Genomic DNA, 20,643 nt, shown 5'->3' on the forward strand with positions numbered 1-20,643 from the left:
TAGATTTTTTTCTTAAACAAAACTCACACGGTTTGTATCAATATTTCCTGAAATGATTTGGTGAGGACATGCAAATGTACTTTTATGCTGCTAACAAAAGAAAAGAAATCACCTTTCATCTCCACAGAGATGAAGGATGAATGTAGGAGTTTGATGGCAGCTCTGTCTGTGAACGTGCCGACGGTCTACATGTTCCTGAGTGTCTTCTTCCTTCCAGGTCAGAAGTTTGTTCTCTTTCATTTACAGACATTTTTGAATCTTTTAATGTTTGATATATTTCATTCTAATGTTGTTTTTATAGGCTCCATGTGAACTGCATCTAAACTTCAGTTTATCAAAATTAAAACCACATTATCTTCATTACAGGAGTTTGGATGTTATTCATACCTTGACATGACTGCACCAAAGAAGCTGGAAGCTCTGACTTTATCCTGCTTGATAATTCCATGTAGCTTTAAGACAATACCAGGACAAGGAAAAGGAAATGAGTTTGACAACAGCAGAGAAGACACTGGAGTGTGGATTAAAAAATATAGTTATTTTAACAGCCATCCAGACAATGTGATTTCCAACAGCAGTAATCAGGAAAACATCTATCCAATGAAGATCTTTGGAAACCTGAAACAGAAAAACTGCACCACTTTGTTTGAAGACACTTGCAGAGTTAAGTGTTCTTTGGGATCACGCGAAACAATTTGACGATGACAACTTCAAGCAGGCGTGAACATGTCAGTTTCCTCTTTCAAACTCTGAGTAGGAAGACAAGTGTTGGACTGCCATTTTGAGTTCTGAGTCTTCGTGTGAGCTGGTAAAAGATCTACAGCGTAATAAAGATTTGTGTTAATCTCTGGATTTAGTTTTTTCTTTTTCTTTTTTTTACAAAACTCACACGGTTTGTATCAATATTTCCTAAAAGGATTTAGTCAGGACATGCAAATGTACTTTTGTGCAACAAACAACAACAAAAATACTTTCATCTCCGCAGAGATGAAGGATGAATGTAGGAGTTTGATGGCAGCTCTGTCTGTGAACGTGCTGACAGTCTACATGTTCCTGAGTGTCTTCTTCCTTCCAGGTCAGATGTTTGTTCTCTTTCATTTACATACATTTTTCAACAATTTCTGCTTTGAAATATTTCGTTCTAGTGTTGTTTTTTTATAGGCTCCATGTGAACTGCATCTGAACTTCAGTGTGTTTATCAGAATTCATCATTAAAACCACATTATCTTCATTACAGGAGTTTGGGCTGAATGTGATTGGGATTCACATCTTCACATTACTGCACCAAAGAAGCTGGAAGCTCTGAGTGGATCCTGTTTGATAATTCCATGTAGCTTTGAAACAACGCCAGGGGATAATGGAGAGAAGTTTGACAACGGCAGAGAAATCATCGGAGTTTGGATTAAAAACAATACTCAGTTCTTTGAAAATCCGTACAATGTGATTTTCAACAGCACTAATCAGACAAACATCTATCCAATGAAGATCATTGGAAACCTGACACAGAAAAACTGCACCACTTTGTTTTCTAATTTGATCACAAACCATACAGAAAGATATTATTTTAGGATTGAAAATAGAAAATTTAAAGAAGTCGACTGTTATAAACCTATTGAGATAAAAATTCAAGGTAAGTATTTTTTCATTCAAAATTACAGTGATGTCAGTTGCTTTTTCTTTGAAGATAAAGACAAAATTGTGTTAGATGACAAATTCCAAACATTTACAGTTCCTGTGTTTGTATCTGATGAGTTTTTTCTCTGTGTTTGAAGCACAGATTCTCCTCAGAGTCCCAGCATTGAAATCCCAGCTGATCTGAAGGAGAAGACGTCTGTCTCCATCACCTGCTCGGCTCCCACTCCCTGTCCTCACTCCCCTCCTGAACTCACCTGGAATCTCCAAGCAGACTCTCAGAGACAAACGGAGACAAACACAGATGGAAGCTTTACAACTAAAATCCAGAAGACCATCACTCTGTCAGACACTCATGATGGATTCACCATCAGATGTTCTGCCAGATATCCTGTGAATGAAGGACCACCAAAGACAGCAGAGACACTAAAGACTCTCAGTGTTTCATGTAAGTGATCTGTCAGCACATCACACTTCAGCTGCTTCTGATGAATAAAGTTCCTGTGTGTCACATTTTCCTCAGATGCTCCTAAGAACACCTCAGTATCCATCAGTCCATCCGCTTCAGTGTCTTTAGGTATCTGGGTGAAGATGACCTGTTCCAGCAGAGCTAAACCTGCTGTCATCAACTTCAGCTGGTTCAGGAGAAGCAAAGATGGAGACCAGAAAGTAACTGAAGGAGAATTTTACAGCCTGAATTCAGCAGAAGGAGGAGCTTTTTACTGTGTGGCCACAAATAATCTAGGGAGCCAGACGTCTGAAACGATTGATCTGATAGTTGAAGGTAAATGGAGAAATGGTTTTTAGAATTGTGTCTTTCAGACTTTTAGAGTGTTTTAATAGTTGTTCTCGACTGCAGGAGTCAGGTGACATGAACTCATTCTAGAAAAACTTCAACAACCTGAACTATAGTATATAAAAACCTTCATGTCTCATTACAGATACTAAGCAGTCTGGGGTCGTCTTTGCTTCATTGAAGATTCTGGGAGTCTTAATGCTTTGTGCAGCAATCATCATTTTTCAGAGGTGAGATCAATTCTCCAGAACTGTAATGGTTCAGATCAGCTGGTCTTCTGCATTTAACTCTCATTCTTTTTCTTTCAGTTGGTTTCAATGCAGATTCTCCAACAAACCTGAGAAGGTAAACTGAACTGCTTGGAATAATATAATACAAGAGTAATATATTGAGAACTGACTATATTATTCTAATTATTTAAGGATCATCACAGTCATACTCCTGCTGAATCAATACAGGTATGCAGATATTTGAGATCATTATGTTTTCTGAGAGTAATATTAATTTTATGTCTATGTCCTGAAGAGTTTGTGTTGCAATGAAATCACAGCAGAGTTCTTGTGTGGTTTAATCTTAGGGCTCAAATGAAGAAGACTATGAGAACATAGTGATGGAGACCCAAACATCTGCAGACATTATAACCAGACCAGGTTGAAGTGCCAGTTGGCTGGTTCAGATCCCAAGATTGGCAAAAGACCCTTTAGATTACATATTTTTCTTTGTGACTAAATGTAAATGTTGTGCAGTACATTGTAACAAATAAAAATTATGCAACACAGATTCAATTTAGCTTATTTACACAAATGATACAGACAAAGAATGGACATTTTCTTTGAAAATTGAAATATTCTGAAGTTTTTTGGTACAGAAGAACTTTAAAGTATGACCGTGTGGACCAAACAAGACAAGACCAGAACAGCATCATCAGTTGTAAAGAAAAACAAAAAAACATTTGTTTTCAAAAATGTCCAGATAAACAAGACTGGCCCCATAGAAGAGGATAAAATAAAAATACTAACTTAAATACTAACTTAAAGCTTAAGTTATACAGAGAACAACTCAACCATGTATGATCTCGTTTTGTGGTTTGATGGTAATGTCTGGTGAAAGTTTTGTATCAGTGTGTCATTTAGAAATCCTCTTACTGATGAAAATGCTGATGTGTGATTCATTTTCCCCATTGTAGAAGAGTATAGAACCCTTCTTGATCAGGAGAAGGCCCATGGTTCTTTGTGAATCTTAACTTTAATCTGATCAGATCAATACTGTAGAACACAAATTCATATTCAATAACTACAAAGGAATAATGCTCACAATATTCAAGTTTCTTTTGGTACTTTTGGTGTTGAAGATGCACTCATACCATGCTTTGCCACAAACCAAAATAAACCCTCACAATGATGCAGACTCTTGCAGAGTTAAGTGTTCTTTGGCATTTCGTGACACAATTTGACCATGGCAGTTTGAAGGAGGAGTAAACATGTCAGTTTCCTCTTTCACACTCTGAGTAGGAAGAATTTGTCTATTTCAGACAAGTGTTGGCCTGCCATTTTGAATTCTGAGTTTTTCTGTGAGCTGGTACAAGATCTACGGCGTGATAAAGATTTGTGTTAATCTCTGGATTTAGATTTTTTTCTTAAACAAAACTCACACGGTTTGTATCAATATTTCCTGAAATGATTTGGTGAGGACATGCAAATGTACTTTTATGCAACTAACAAAAGAAAAGAAATCACCTTTCATCGCCACAGAGATGGATGAATGCAGGAGTTTGATGGCAGCTCTGTCTGTGAACGTGCTGACAGTCTACATGTTCCTGAGTGTCTTCTTCCTTCCAGGTCAGATGTTTGTTCTCTTTCATTTACAGACATTTTTGAATCTTTTCTGCTTTGATATATTTCATTCTAATGTTGTTTTTTATAGGCTCCATTTGAACTGCATCTAAACTTCAGTTTGTTTATTAAAATAAAACCACATTATCTTCATTACAGGAGTTTGAATGTTATTCATACCTTGACACGACTGCACCAAAGAAGCTGGAAGCTCTGACTTTATCCTGCTTGATAATTCCATGTAGCTTTAAGACAATACCAGGACAAGGAAAAGGAAATGAGTTTGACAACAACAGAGAAATCATTGGAGTGTGGATTAAAAATTATCGCTATTTTAACAGCCATCCAGACAATGTGATTTCCAACAGCAGTAATCAGGAAAACATCTATCCAATGAAGATGATTGGAAACCTGAAACAGAAAAACTGCACCACTTTGTTTTCTAATCTGACCACAAAATATACAGAAATATATTTTTTTAGGATTGAAAATGGAACGCAACTGGTGGTTCTGCTGAGATAAGGATTAAACTTTTTGTTTGTTGCTTTTTTTTTTTGATTTTCCACTGAGGCAAATGACAAATATGTAGTATAACAAACTCCAAACATTTACAGTTCCTGTGTTTGTATCTGATGAGTTTTTTTCTGTGTTTGAAGCACAGATTCTCCTCAGAGTCCCAGCATTGAAATCCCAGCTGATCTGAAGGAGAAGACGTCTGTCTCCATCACCTGCTCGGCTCCCACTCCCTGTCCTCACTCCCCTCCTGAGTTCACCTGGAATCTACAAGCAGACTCACAGAGACAAACGGAGACAAAAACAGATGAAAGCTTTACAACTAAAATCCAGAAGACCATCACTCTGTCAGACACTCATGATGGATTCCCCATCAGATGTTCTGCCAGATATCCTGTGAATGAAGGACCACCAAAGACAACCGAGACACAAATTACTCTTATTGTTTAATGTAAGTTGTGTTCTGATTGATCTGATAGTTGAAGGTAAATGTGAAAAAAAAGTGTTTTTAGAACTGTGTTGTCAGACTTTTATACTCTCTGAATGTTGACTGCAGGTCAAGCACAGGTAAGCACGTATTTCAGATAACCAGATGTAGGTTTATTGAGGAGAATACGAATTTTTTGTCTACTTCCAGGAAAGACGGCAAATAACAAGAAATGCTGCTGTCAAAAACAACAAACAGATATAGTGTTGCTTAGCCACAACGTAAAAGTGTCAGGTTTGAACTTCAGTTGCATTAACATTTTAGCCGTCAGTTGTTTCCTCTCAGATGTGTTTTCATTCTAGGCTCTCAGCACCTCTTAGTTGTGTTTGTCTGGGTTAGACACTGTTTTGAAGTGAGTGTGCAGTGGAACTTGTAACTGTGATCTTCTGAAAATTTTGGTGAAGCTAAAAAACTCCATTCTCCTCTTGTTAGTGCTCTTTCTGTACACAGGGTTTATGAACATCCTTAAACAGACATCCTCAAATTTAACTTTAATCCTGGGGCTACATGACAGAACCACATAGCACATTAGAAGTACACATAGTGACATTGAACACTAACATTACTTTCTCATTTTTTTTCTAATTTGTACTACTGTTATTTTTTTCTCCTTCTCACAGCAGTGCATGGCCAAAAACCATCCCTGATAGTTAGATAGATAGTTTTCACTTAATTATTTTTTTTTTTTTAGACTTGGCTCTTTTATTTTATCTATCTTTAGCAGTGTTCATTTATTGAAACAGCTTCTTTCTTTGTTTGTGTAGCAGTAGTCTGTGCAGCTGCACTCAATCTCCTAATCACCGACTACCTGGGGAAGGATATATAATGGTTTGGCTCACCCTATGGGAGTCTGATCCACTGTGCCCAGCCACACCTACTTCCTGTTTGTCAGCTCTCTGCTGGTTTGGGTAAGGTCAGCCTTGCTGTCTCCCTTTGGAGTGAATTGTAATTTTGGTTTTAACTTGTTTTTATATATTCAATCAGCAAAACGAAGCACTCCAGTACATCGAGAGGCTGATTTGGGGTGTAAGTAGAGATGGAGAAACCAAAGCTTTCTGAACCACTGAACTGAAATGAACCAAATTGTATTGAAGTGGTTCAGGGTTGTGAAGCATTTGACACATTAAAAACTAGTGACATCTGTTGGCCGGAAAACAAAATTGCAGCTATATGAAAGGGAGGGGGAAAAAGAGTCATTATGTATGTTAAGTCATATGTACCAATCAAACTGTTATTTTTAAAATCTGTATCATTCATAAGTAATCAAAACAAGATTTTGTCACATTAACATTTTGTGATTAAAATGTGTAAAGCAAATGCTGTTTTGGACGATGGGTTTAAAAAGAATAAGTGATATCTTTAAAATACCACATTTCATAAAATAAATAGAGCAGTGAAATCATTGTGGAACTGCCAATATGTAAGCCTATCTACTGAATGTGTGCATACATTTATTCATATGAAAAAATGTTAGGTGTGTTAATCAATCTCTGAATGAAATGTTCTGATTAAAAATTTGACCCTGCTTGTAAAGAAATCTAACCATAGCAACACCAGCAGGGTCTCCTCTGCTCTTTTATTAATGGGAATTCTGGCTTTCCTTAGAAAACTGTCTCCTCTGGCTCAGCTCACTAAAACCAGCCAACCTTTAGGCTCCAAGTCACCTCTTTAGATTGTGTTGTTGCTTTAATTAATTTATTATCAACAATAATATAAAATGATGCACAAAATGAATTGTTAATACTAAAAACTACATTTTTTCTGTTTTATATGAATAAATATTTATGTATTCACATTAAATGTAAAAAAATAAATCATAAATGCCAAATACTGAAATCCTATTTTCAACAATGTATTAACATATTTTTCATTTAAACAAATACAAGCTAACAAAAACCTTGCAACCACAACAAAAATATTTATAAAAATGTGTAAAACAAGAAGAAAAAGCATTTCAATCAATCACAGAAGTTGCCCGTCCAAATACCCCACCACCATCCACAACACCACCATCCTGAACAGAAACATAATAACTTTCTGGAATATGTACCAACAAATACTTATTTTATTTCTTAAAACTTAAATGTTAACCATTTTTGATCATTGTTAAAAATAACTTTGCTCTAAGCAGGCCTTGAACCAGGTAACTTCTCATCAAAAGGTGAGAGTTCTCACCATTGTGCCAACATACAGATCATAAGCTCTGCAATGATAAATATTTACTCACCCATTTTAATTGTTAAACATTTAGATATAAGTACAAAACGCTAGATCACCGGTTAAATTCGCCTTCTCGACCAAAATCAAAAGTATTTTTCAACATTTTATGTTTTTCTTCCTCCCTTTCTGGGGTCCCCTGGATGTGCAGCAGCTTTAACGTTTACCTATACCGGTACAAGTGTGCTCGGCTTTCTCTGTCTCTTCTGCTGCGAGTGAAACAAAGCAGTTTATAGAGAAAGAAAATATCTGCGACCGACTCATCACTACTCTCTTAAGGCCACAAACACAGGATGAGTGAACGGACTTATTGAAAACCCCCCAATGAATTCAAAACTGCAGTGGGTGGTTGGAAATGCACAAGTGATGAAATGAAGCTTCAGTTGGAAAGTCACGTGATCATCAGCAATCTGAAGCGAGCGCTCGATACTCCACCAGCAACACTTCTGCTTTGAAAGACTTGATACAGAGTGGAGCTCTCTGCTCGAGCAGAGCATCTCTTGGTGTGAGCATTCAGTGCAGATCATTTTCCCTCCAGCCATTCAGGTAACATGGAGCACTTAAGGTATTTATGCCTATGCCTGTTGACTTTTAATTCTTAACTGTATTTTTATCTGTTTCAGGTGCAGAAAAGGCACACTCCTGTTTTTTTTTTCTCTTCCCTAGACATATTAATTTATAAAATTGTAATATTTTTTTGTATTGTCTTGATAAATGTAATAAAGATCTAATAACTTTTTTTCAATTTAACAAATTAACAGCTTTAAGACTTGCTGTCCCGCATTAACTCACGAGGGTAAAAATGGGGATAAAGTGTAACTTCCTTTTTGTTATTGTCTCCAGAACGAATAAGAAAAATATACTGTTAGGGAGACCCGAGCAGGCTGCAGCAGCTCTGTCTGCTCGTCAGTCAGCCTCTTGGGGACCGACATCGCTCCAACCCCATGGGCGTGGTAACAGGCAGGCAACCTGCCCAGAGTGAACTGTCTCGAGACCTCTGATTCGAGATGCATGCAGTAAAATCTTTCAAAATGACATGACCACGTGTGTGTAGGCTAGCACATCCTTTGTCTCTTCATGTGCAATAGTCAATAAAGTTTATTCAAATTAATGCATTGAACTGCAGTATCTGGTGTGGCCACCAGAGGGCGCCAAAAGCATGTTGAAAATCATTGTTGAAAATAATCTGCACAATAATAGAATATTAAGTTTTTACTCACAACAGAATCCTTACAATGAGGTCCAAACAAATGTAAAAATATATAGAGGAGAAGACAGCGGATTGGTTATGATTCAAACCGATCAGAGGATTTTTTTTTTTCATTCCTGTACTATGAAACTATAAAATTTGTTGTTTAAAGCTGGAGGCAAAAAAAGAACATTTAAAGAGTTCCAGTGAAACAACTAAGATGTTTTCACTCCTCACAGTAAGTTTGGAATATTTTGTAAAACTCATTGTCATATCCACAGTGTTTGCTTCACTTCACACATTTTTGTGATAGAGAGGCAATTGTATTGGGGGTGATAGAAACTCCTAAAACCAAACATTTCTAAAAGCAAAAACTTTTCAATGTTTCATCAATTTCAACATTCTGCGGGTATAAAATGCTGATTTATCATTCGTTTAATGAATGAGCGACACCTGTCCACAGGTTTGGGTAGCACAAAATCGGATGATGCAGGTGAACTTGGTGAGTCTCAAAGTGTCATCAGCAGACTTTCATCAAACACAGAACTACTGTCAGAGTTTCTGATAGATTCAGGAGTTGAACCCTGAGAGTAACAAACCACAAACAAGACCACCTAAGGACCTCTACTCAGATATGGCTTGGCAAACGCCACACAGCTGCAGCCCCATCTACCAGATGTAAAAAAACAATTTGGTTATCGTAGATGGCCCAGTCCCTGCTCGTTCTTACCTCATAGGAATCACAAAACCATCATCATCACAATGTGTATTTGTTAAATAATTAATATGAAAATTATGGTGGAAAATTTGTATTTGGTCACCTACAAACAAGCAAGATTTCTGGCTCTGACAAACCTGTATTTTTTTCTGTAAGAGGATCCTCTGTCCTCCACTCATTACCTGTAATAATGGTCCCTGTATGAACTCTTTATCTATATAAAAGACACCTATCTAAAACCTCAAAGGCCAAATACAAATTATTCCCATAGCCCTTCTTCCTTCATTTTAAGGGGCATTTGTAGTGAGAAGCGCTTTTCTTCACGTGGGTGCGCTCTGAACCACAGACGTTTACATTTAAATATAAGTAATGACTTTTTGTTGTAGCATGACCTTCTTAAAGTTATACAACTACTGTTGTTATGTATATCCGAGCGCTGGAAGCTCCACGTTAATGCTAGCTAACCAACACTATTGGTGATGTCTAATTCTGAGACAGTTTTTTATAACTTTCCATTTGGATGGCCAAACGTAGGGGATGGTAAAGGGGGAGGATTCGGATTGGGCCCAACAGTCACACTCCAAACTCTACTATTGCCAAGACCAAACGGCTGTCTAAGGACACCAAAAACAAAATTGTTGACCTGCACCAGACTGGGAAGACTGAATCGGCAAAAGATAAGCAGCTTGGTGTGAAAAAATCACCCTAACCCTTCACTCTTATCTCCGAGCCCCGTTTCTGAGAGTGGGAGCCATCAAACACATCCCAGATTGGCTTAGCCTAGATCTTGACCCAAGCTCCTGTTGAGCATAGTTCTATCATTTTTCACGATAACTTTTCTTTATCCCAAGTTATTCAAGTTATAAATTGACCAATCAGATGCCACAGAAGAAACTTGTGGTGCCCCCTGGCCCCGACATGAACACATGATAGACAGCTTCTCCCCGAACCCGCTTTTAGTGGAAGGGGTCTGGACTTTGAACAAGCATAGGCACAACTGGTGTAGGTGTAGGACTCAGACCGACTCGGACCAATCACTGTCAATTGGATTCAAAATGGCACAGGCTGTATCCACTTCACATCAATTCAGTTTTAGGCCTGAAACTGTCAGCAAAAGCCCAAGATACCTTTGATAAACTGAAGAAAAAAAAAGAACCTAAAAAGTGGTGCTCATTCTCACTAATCTAAGTATTTTGTTTTATGCACTTGCTAGCTCCCAAGACTTGTAGTCTGTCTTAGGCCAAATACAAGAAAGTTATACCAAACACCAACTGAAGTCTGCACCCTGCAGAGCACAATGAGGCAAATATTTGCTCCTTCAAATTAGAACTCCTGGTGTTAAAATGGGCTGTGATAGAAAACTTGAACTATTACTTGACAGACAATTAGCCAGTTGGCAGAGAATGTAAACACCAATGCCCTTTCTAAACATTCCATTCAACTCCCACCTCCAACAGTAATCAACCATTAATGTGACGGACCTGGTGACATCTGGAGAAATAAACTCTAATTTGAACCAGCAAGTGGATATCTGCTCAAGAACCAGATGCAGATATTCTGAGAGAAGGTACGTGGAATAGGGCATGTGCCCTTCCGGCCTCAACAAAAACCCAGTCAGTAGAGAAGCAGAATAACTTTTGAAACAGTTTGAACGGCTCTGAATTAACAAAGGGGTCATTTGCCTCAAAGGTATTGATCCTAACACGAATGAACAATTGTATCCAATTGTGCTCCCATTTTCAAGAAATGTGGAAGAACTGTCATGAGGCAATGGCTCATGCAAGAGCTTGAGGGGTAATTTACCACTTTGAGACAGCAGTTTTTTTTTGGGTTTGCATGGAGGACCAGGTGCAGGGGTTCCAGTCTGGGTGTGTTGTTTGCAGCCTCAGAGACCGGTCAGAACCTAAAGCACCTTTGTGGTCAATTGATGTTACATACCCTTTATAAGTTGTTGCTCTTGATTTCCTCTCATTCAGTAGATCCAATTATTCTTACCAGAACATTTTTGTACTGACTGACTTGTTAATATCTTGGGTTGTTCCCACTTGAGACCAGAAAAATGAAATCATTTTTGACTGTACGGGGATGTCAAGGGGTGATTTTTCCTGTAGTGTGGATCCTTTTTTCTGTTTTTTTCACATCAACCTGCTTGTCTTACTAGGAACTCTGTGGGCTCTTAAACACCACATGAGCTCAAAAGAGACACATTAAGGCACACCACAGTGGTAAATGGCGTATACTTTTATAGCACTTTTCTACCTTCCTCAAAGGCCCTTGTGACTTTTTGACCCCACTTTCAATATAAATATGCCTGGGGTAACACAAGGGCTAAATGTTAACCAACGGTTGGGCTACCAGATGCAGTACACTTCTGGGACTGCATCTGTGGACATATGACCTTTTACTCACTCTCTTGAATTGTTGTAACTGATTGTTCTGGTCCTTACATGGAATCTAATCTATAATTCACCTGTTTCACACATTTCTGGTCAAATTGAATCATATTAATTCTGGTGTCTTTCCTCCTCTGTTTTTATTTCCCTTAATTATGATTGCATTGAACAGAATTTAGAGTCTCAGATCTATTTAGTCAGATTTGTCACATTCTGCTCTCCATCAACATCTGAACCTCCAGGATGTCTGAAGAGTCTGAACCTGGACTGGACCTCCTCCTAAACCCAGTCAAAAAGTTTAGCAAAAAATGGAGATTTTTCTTTTTTTTTTTACAACCAGGTTATCTTTTAATGTGTACACAAACACACATTCTCTTCGTGCATCATGGGGGGAGGGGGGGGGNNNNTATCACACTGGGAGGGTTTAAGGAAATTGTTTTCATTGGTGTGAATTCTGAGAAGCAGTCTGTGATGACTGTGCATTCTGCCACTCTTAGAGTAGCGACCCTCTGCACAGTTAAGTTCTTTATTAGTTTATACTGCATATATTCTTACAGATTTTTCAAAAATGACACAAACATTTATTTGGTTTAAAGCATAACTTTTATGACACATACTTTAAGTAATAATTCAAATTTCCTTTCATTAACTTGTGTTGTATTGTTTTGATTTACTAGTCCTGAGAGGACCACTGTGGCTGCTGATACCTTTAAGTCACGCCTGACACAAGAATGTATGCCTGAAGTTATTTTGACCTCTTCTAAGGGCTCATCTTGTTTATCTGGACAGTTTATGAAAACAATTGAATGATTTTTTTATGTTACTCGCGCTGTCATGGTCTTGTCCTGCTTGGTCCACCAGACAGTCACACGTTTCAACATTCTTCTGGACTAAAATACTAAATAAAATGACCATTCTTTCTCAATATAAATTCTATAAATGGGTACAATTTCTGCTATATTACATCAAATATTGCATGTTGCAATGTACTGTACAACATGTTCAATTAGCTTGAAGAAAACACTTTTATCCAAAATAGTTAAGCTTGGAATCTGAACCAGCCAATGGGCAGAAAGCCCTTCAACCCGGCCTCTTCATGTCTTCAGATGTTTGGGTCTCCATCTGCATGTCGTCATTGTTTTCTTCATTTGAGTCCTTAAAAGGAAACAGCACAGAAGCTCTGTGATGATTTCATTGCAACACAAACTCTTCCGGGAGAAAACTTAGCAGCTCATCAGAGTCTTGAGAACTTTGAGAAGTTCTTGAGGTAAAAGCGAACACTGACTTGTTAACATGAACTTCCTGTTCCCTCAATACGCATAATCCAGGTAGTGATCTCAAATACGTGCAAACCTGTATTAAATCAACAGGAGTATGACCATGAGGATGATAAAACCATCAGAATAATGTAAAGTCAGTTGTCAATATAATTATTCTTGTAATACATTATTCCAAGCAGTTCAGTTTACCTTCTCAGGTTTGTTGGAGAATCTGGATTGAAACCAACTGAAAGAAAAAGAGTGAGAGTTAAATGCAGAAGAGCAGCTGATCTGAACCATTACAGTTCTGGAGAATTGATCTCACCACTCAAAAATGATGATTGCTGCACAAAGCATTAAGACTCCCAGAATCTTCAATGAAGCAAAGACGACCCCAAACTGCTTAGTATCTGTAATGAGACATGAAGGTTTTTCTGAACTATAGTTTAGGTTGTTGAAGTTTTTCTAGATTTAGTTCATGTCTCATGACTCCTGCATTCTAGTACTAGTATTCAAAGACTCCAAAAGTCTGACAGACACAATTCTAAAAACCACTTTAATGGTCCACAGCAGTCACTGACTACAAAGACCATAATGCGTTTGCGTACAAAAACATAATTGCACCTTTTAACAAAAATTTGACGCAAAATCTCACAAAATTTTGCACACACCTAGTACCAGGTTGAAATTAAGTTTGCGCAAAGTGAACAATACCCATCCAACCCACCCAGTCGAAAAAAAAAATGTTTTTAAATTCACCAACGATACCAAGGGTCATGTGTCAGGAATATCCAAGTTTTTAAATTATTATGTGATGGCCACATGACCTTTAGCTTGGCGGCCATTGTATGGCAAAATCTGATATTTGACAAAAGGAAACTTTTGTTCGAGAAATTGCCATGAAATGTCAGACATATGTCGCCAACTTAAGTCTTCAATGGCTCCTGGAGTTTCATTGACCTTTGACCTTGGGAAGAACCTTGAATTAAAAAAAAACTTTATTACAAGCTACCAACAAAAACCTGCCGTCCTTGGAGAAAGAATACTGTTAAACCAGCGATCCTTACTAGGTTTGTGAATCGAAAGCACAAGATAGCTCTGATGAAACAACGCAAACACCTGAAGGGTTCGAATATCTTTCTTACTGATCATCCATCCAAATATTACACTGAGCTGGCGAAGCCCGCAAGATTTCTACTCAAAAGGAAACAGATCCATTCAACATGGGTCCAGAACTCCAGAATCTTTGTCAAACCACTCGGACAACTGGACCTTACGAAGCCTCTGGAAATAAAATCAATGAACGACTAAGAGAATTGTGGGATTACGCACGTTTGAACCTTTAATTCAAGCAAAATGTGAACTCAGAAACCGCTGAAGGTGAACTCTGATCTGATTCTGAGCTGCAGAACTTGAGCACAATTCCCTTGAAAATGAAACCTTCACAGTCGTTCAGTCATAACAATGAAGAATGATTACGTGGCCTTAAACAACTCCTAAACTTTGATGTAGCATTGCTTTCTGCTCAAATTCCTGATCTTTTTTCTTTTCAACTTATTACTTTTTGTATTATTATAATCATTCTTTGATGAAAACAATCTGCACACATTGTCTTTTTTTAATGAGAATATTTCGTACAAATTTTTTTGCATTAACAAATGAAGATGATTTTTACTTATAACTTTTTGCGTTATGACAATAATTATTTGATGAATACATTCTGAACAAATTGTCTTTTTTATTACTTTTTGTATTATTAAAATAATTCTTTGATGAATGCATTCTGCACAAATTGTCTGTTGATGGGAATATTTAGATTATTGTTACTGATTAATATAAATGATATGGATGTTTTGAAATGTGATTACATCAATGATATTAATGATTCTTCATAACCTGAATTTATTATTGTAGAATATAAATATTTGTAATGAAGTCCTGAACCGGATATTGATAATTTATGTAGAGAAAATGGTATAGTCGAGTCGGGGTGGGATTATATAAGTTCGCTTCCTCCCACTCCCTTTCAAGCGATCTAGATGTAATCCAATGTGATGTTTTTTTTTTCATGTATTTTTCCTGATTGCTTGAAATAAACCATTTCATTCATTCATTAATTCACCACTAGGAAGCAATTATGGAAAAAATGTTGCAATTACAAATGGTAGATTTTGAATGGCATTTGCATGGCGAGCCCGCAATAATGGCGTTCTCCCATTACTCGCACATTATTTACTTGAAAATTGTGAAAATGTAATGTACGGATTCCCAGACAAGAGCTGAACAAAGTTAGCAAAAAACTTCAGTTGCTAAGGAAATCTAAAAAATGTTCTTTTACCGATTCTTCTGAAACTCATGGCTATCTGTTCAGGATCCCCAGGTGACTAAAACATAAAATGGTTGCTATGGAGATAAAACCAACAGAAAAGCCACCATTTTGAAAAAAAAAGTGGTCACATGCAGCTCTGACTAGCTTTGGTCAAATATGGGCAGCAAGGACAGGTAGGAGGGTGCATTAAAGGCAGGGGTGCGTAGCGCCTGCGGCCATACAACACAGCTCATGGCTTTAGTTTTCATTTAATTGCATTGATCATCTCTATCTTCCCCAGATCATTTGTAGCCACACAGTCAAAAAAAAAAAAATCCTTCTGCTGGATTCAGGGTAAATTCTCCTTCGGCTACTTTCTGGTCTCCATCTTTGCTGCTCCTGAACCAGATGAAGTTGATGACAGCAGGTTTAGCTCTGCTGGAACAGGTCATCTTCACCCAGAGACCTACAGACACTGAAGCTGATGGACTGATGGATGCTGAGGTGTTCTTAGGAGCATCTGAGGAAAATGTGACACACAGGAACTTTATTCATCAGAAGCAGCTGAAGTGTGATGTGCTGACAGATCACTTACATGAAACATTGAGAGTAATTTGTGTCTCTGCTGTCTTTGGTGGTCCTTCATTTACAGGATATCTGGCAGAACATCTGATGGTGAATCCATCATGAGTGTCTGACAGAGTGATGGTCTTCTGGATTTTAGTTGTAAAGCTTCCATCTGTGTTTGTCTCCGTTTGTCTCTGAGAGTCTCCTCGGAGATTCCAGGTGAGTTCAGGAGAGGAGTGAGGACAGGGAGTGGGAGCCGAGCAGGTGATGGAGACAGACGTCTTCTCCAAAAGATCAGCTGGGATTTCAAAGCTGGGACTCTGAGGAGAATCTGGATTTTGCACAAACTCAGTATTTTTTTTATCCAAACTCCAATGATTTCTCTGCTGTTGTCAAACTTCTCTCCTTTTTTCTCTGGTGTAGTTTCAAAGTTACATTTAATTGTCAAACAGGATCCATTCAGAGCTTCAAGCTTCTTTGGTGCAGTCAAGTGAAGGTGTGATGCTTCTCTACATTCAGCCCAAACTCCTGTATTGATGAAGATAATTCATTCATTCATTCATTTTCTTGACCACGTTGTCCCTTTCGAGGTCGCGGGGGTGATGGAGCCTAACCCGGCTACTGACGGACGGAGACGGGGTTCACCCTGGACAGGTCGCCAGTCTGTCGCAGATGAAGATAATGTGGTTTTATTATAAATTTTAAAGGTTCCACATGGAGCCTTTGAACAACAGTAGAATCAAATATTTTAAAGCAGAAATAATTCAAAAATGTCTGTAAATAAGAGAACAAACATCTGACCTGGAAGGAAGAAGACACTCAGGAACATGTAGATTGTCAGCACGTTCACAGACAGAGCTGCCATCAAACTCCTATATTCATCCTTCATCTCTGTGGAGATGAAAGGTAATTTTGTTGTTTTCTTTTGTTAGTCGCATAAAAGTACATTTGCATTTCCTCACCAAATCATTTCAGGATATATTGATACAAACCGTTTGAGTTTTGTTTAAGAAAAAAAATCTAATCCAGAGATTAACACAAATCTTAATCACGCCGTAGATCTTTTACCAGCTCACAGAAAAACTCAGAATTCAAAATGGCAGGCCAACACTTGTCTGAAATAGACAAATTCTTCCTACTCAGAGTGTGAAAGAGGAAACTGACATGTTTACACCTCCTTCAAGCTTTCAGGGTCAAATTATTTCACGAAATGCCAAAGAACACTTAACTCTGCAAGAGTCTGCATCATTGTGAGGGTTTATTTTGGTTTGTGACAAAGCATGGTATGAGTGCATCTTCAACATCAAAATTACCAAAAGAAACTTGAATATTGTGAGCATTATTCCTCAGTAGTTATTGAATATGAATTTGTGTTCTACAGTAGTGATCTGAGCAGATTAAAGTTAAGATTCACAAAGAACCATGGGCCTTCTCCTGATCAAGAAGGGTTCTATGCTCTTCTACAATGGTGAAAGTGAATGACACATCAGCATTTTCATCAGTAAGAGGATTTCTAAATGACACATGATAAGAGTGCTTTACTTCAGCCCATCGGCAGCAGTTATCACAAGTAAAATGTGTTCTTCTCCATTTCCTGTTTCAAGGGGATCAAGACAGGGTTGCCCATTGAGCCCCCTACTTTTTGCTCTCTCACTAGAACCTTTGGTCCAGGCAATTCAGTTATCCCCATCTTTTTCTCCAATTTGTATCCATGGTACCCAGCATCGAATTTCATTGTATGCAGATGACATTCTTTTATATATCCAGGATCCCAGTAATTGCATACCTAACATCTTAACTATTTTTGAAAAGTATGGTGAGATATCTGGATTTAAGATAAATTGGCAGAAATGAATCACACATCAGCATTTTCATCAGTAAGAGGATTTCTAAAGGGCCCACTGATACAAAACTTTCACCAGACATTACCATCAAACCGCGAACAACGAGATCATACATGGTGTTTAGGATTGTCAGGTTGTTGAGTTGTCCTCTGTATAATTTAAGCTTTAAGTTATTATTATTATTTTATCCTCTTCTATGGGGCCAGTCTTGTTTATCTGGACATTTTTGAAAACAAGTGTTTTTTTTTTTTTTTTTTTTACAACTGATGATGCTGTTCTGGTCTTGTCTTGTTTGGTCCACACGGTCATACTTTAAAGTTCTTCTGTACCAAAAAACTTCAGAATATTTCCATTTTCAAAGAAAATGTCCATTCTTTGTCTGTCTCATTTGTGTAAATAAGCTAAATTGATGCTGTGTTGCATAATTTTTATTTGTTACAATGTACTGCACAACATTTACATTTAGTCACAAAGAAAAATATGTAATCTAAAGCGTCTTTTGCCAATCTTGGGATCTGAACCAGCCAACTGGCACTTCAACCTGGTCTGGTTGTAATGTCTGCAGATGTTTGGGTCTCCATCACTATGTTCTCATAGTCTTCTTCATTTGAGTCCTAAGATTAAACCACATGAGAACTCTGCTGTGATTTCATTGCAACAAAAAAAATCTTCAGGACATAGACATGAAATTAATATTACTCTCAGAAAACATAATGATCTCAAATATCTGCATACCTGTATTGATTCAGCAGGAGTATGACTGTGATGATCCTTAAATAATTAGAATAATATAGTCAGTTCTCAATATATTACTCTTGTATTATATTATTCCAAGAGGTTCAGTTTACCTTTTCAGGTTTGTTGGAGAATCTGGATTTAAACCAACTGAAAGAAAAAGAATGAGAGTTAAATGCAGAAGAGCAGCTGATCTGAACATTCACAGTTCTGGGGAATTGAATCTCACCTCTGAAAAATGATGATTGATGCACAAAGCATTAAGACTCCCAGAATCTTCAGTGAAGCAAAGACGACCCCAAACTGCTTAGTATCTGTAATGAGACATGAAGGTTTTTAGAAACTATAGTTAAGATTGTTGAAGTTTTTCTAGAATGAGTTCATGTCACCTGACTCCTGCAGTCAAGTACAAATATTAAAAGACTCTAAAAGTCTGAAAGACACAATTCTAAAAAACGTTTCTCCATTTACCTTCAACTATCAGATCAATCTTTCCAGACGTCTGGTTCCCCAGATCATTTGTAGCCACACAGTAAAAAGCTCCTCCTTCTGCTGGATTCAGGATGTAAGATTCTCCTTCAGCTACTTTCTGGTCTCCATCTTTGCTGCTCCTGAACCAGATGAAGTTGATGACAGCAGGTTTAGCTCTGCTGGAACAGGTCATCTTCACACAGTTACCTGCAGACACTGAAGCTGATGGACTGATGGATACTGAGGTGTTCTTAGGAGCATCTGAGGAAAATGTGACACACAGGAACTTTATTCATCAGAAGCAGCTGAAGTGTGATGTGCTGACAGATCACTTACATGAAACACTGAGAGTCTTTAGTGTCTCTGCTGTCTTTGGTGGTCCTTCATTCACAGGATATCTGGCAGAACATCTGATGGTGAATCCATCATGAGTGTCTGACAGAGTGATGGTCTTCTGGATTTTAGTTGTAAAGCTTCCATCTGTGTTTGTCTCCGTTTGTCTCTGAGAGTCTGCTTGGAGATTCCAGGTGAGTTCAGGAGGGGAGTGAGGACAGGGAGTGGGAGCCGAGCAGGTGATGGAGACAGACGTCTTCTCCTTCAGATCAGCTGGGATTTCAATGCTGGGACTCTGAGGAGAATCTGTGCTTCAAACACACAGAAAAAACTCATCAGATACAAACACAGGAACTGTAAATGTTTGGAGTTTATCTAACATATTTGTTATTTTCCTCAGTAAGAAAATAACTAAGGTCACTTTAATTTTCAAGGGAAAATGTTTCTTACCTTGAATTTTTATCTCAGTTTTACAACGGTCGACTGCTTCAAATTCTCCATTTTCAATCCTAAAATAATATCTTTCTGTATAATTTGTGGTCAAATTAGAAAACAAAGTGGTGCAATTTTTCTGTGTCAGGTTTCCAATGATCTTCATTGGATAGATGTTTTCCTGATTACTGCTGTTGAAAATCACATTGTTTGGATTTTGCACAAACTCAGTATTTTTTTTAATCCAAACTCCAATGATTTCTCTGCTGTTGTTAAACTCGTTTCTTTGTCCTGGTGTAGTTTCAAAACTACATGGAATTATCAAGCAGGATCCACTCAGAGCTTCCAGCTTCTTTGGTGCAATCAAGTGAAGAAATGATGCTTTTCTACATTCAGCCCAAACTCCTGTAATAAAGATAATGTGGATTTAATGATGAATTCTGATAAACAAACTTCAGTTCAACTGCAGTTTGTTCCACATGGAACCTTTGAACAACATTAGAATGAAATATATCAAAGCAGAAAAGATTCAAAAATGTCTATAAATGAAAGAGAACAAACATCTGACCTGGAAGGAAGAAGACACTCAGGAACATGTAGACTGTCAGCACCTTCACAGACAGAGCTGCCATCAAACTCCTGCATTCATCCATCTCTGTGGAGATGAAAGGTAATTTTGTTGTTTTCTTTTGTTAGTCGCATAAAAGTACATTTGCATTTCCTCACCAAATCATTTCAGGATATATTGATACAAACCGTGTGAGTTTTGTTTAAGAAAAAAAATCTAAATCCCGAGAATAACACAAATCTTTATCACGCCGTAGATCTTTTACCAGCTCACAGAAAAACTCAGAATTCAAAATGGCAGTCCAACACTTGTCTGAAATAGACAAATTCTTCCTACTCAGAGTGTGAAA

At 37.7% G+C, this 20,643-nt stretch overlaps 3 protein-coding genes, 1 long non-coding RNA gene and 1 pseudogene across 5 annotated transcripts in view; 2 read left to right on the top strand and 3 right to left on the bottom strand.

Moving 5' to 3' along the window:
- The first annotated feature begins 8 nt into the window (after positions 1–8).
- LOC112151329 (B-cell receptor CD22) lies at positions 9–3,286 on the top strand. 2 transcript variants are annotated; one of them, XM_024280183.2, is made up of 9 exons: positions 9–217; positions 367–1,075; positions 1,238–1,630; positions 1,778–2,080; positions 2,156–2,416; positions 2,574–2,658; positions 2,737–2,773; positions 2,851–2,886; positions 3,006–3,279. In XM_024280183.2, the coding sequence occupies exons 2-9, from the start codon at positions 931–933 to the stop codon at positions 3,081–3,083; spliced, it is 1,338 nt and encodes a 445-aa protein (XP_024135951.1). In that variant the 5' UTR covers positions 9–217; positions 367–930; the 3' UTR covers positions 3,084–3,279. The 2 variants fall into 2 exon arrangements, with proteins under 2 accessions (XP_024135951.1, XP_024135953.1); XM_024280185.2 differs by lacking the exon at positions 9–217 and having other exon boundaries at positions 986–1,075; positions 3,006–3,286.
- A 186-nt stretch (positions 3,287–3,472) lies between these two features.
- On the top strand, positions 3,473–5,223 carry LOC112151594 (myelin-associated glycoprotein-like). The gene is made up of 3 exons (XM_024280604.2): positions 3,473–4,277; positions 4,420–4,772; positions 4,917–5,223. The coding sequence occupies exons 1-3, from the start codon at positions 4,137–4,139 to the stop codon at positions 5,221–5,223; spliced, it is 801 nt and encodes a 266-aa protein (XP_024136372.1). The 5' UTR covers positions 3,473–4,136.
- A 10,276-nt stretch (positions 5,224–15,499) lies between these two features.
- LOC112151593 lies at positions 15,500–16,800 on the bottom strand (annotated as a pseudogene).
- Positions 16,801–17,877: 1,077 nt separating this feature from the next.
- The window catches only part of LOC118600280, a 6,989-nt gene continuing 4,223 nt past the window's right edge, over positions 17,878–20,643 (bottom strand). Inside the window, exons 3-4 of the long non-coding RNA XR_004949903.1 lie at positions 18,491–18,526; positions 17,878–18,369 (exon numbers count right to left, since the gene is read on the bottom strand). This is a non-coding gene — a long non-coding RNA (uncharacterized LOC118600280). The remainder of the gene's footprint in view (positions 18,370–18,490; positions 18,527–20,643) is intronic.
- Positions 18,708–20,330, bottom strand: LOC118600279 (vascular cell adhesion protein 1-like). The gene is made up of 5 exons (XM_036217516.1): positions 20,295–20,330; positions 19,745–20,131; positions 19,298–19,600; positions 18,962–19,222; positions 18,708–18,804 (listed from the first exon to the last, which is right to left on the bottom strand). The coding sequence occupies exons 1-5, from the start codon at positions 20,320–20,322 to the stop codon at positions 18,716–18,718; spliced, it is 1,068 nt and encodes a 355-aa protein (XP_036073409.1). The 5' UTR covers positions 20,323–20,330; the 3' UTR covers positions 18,708–18,715.

The sequence above is a fragment of the Oryzias melastigma genome, linkage group LG20 (assembly GCF_002922805.2).
Source record: "Oryzias melastigma strain HK-1 linkage group LG20, ASM292280v2, whole genome shotgun sequence".
NCBI lineage: Eukaryota > Metazoa > Chordata > Actinopteri > Beloniformes > Adrianichthyidae > Oryzias > Oryzias melastigma.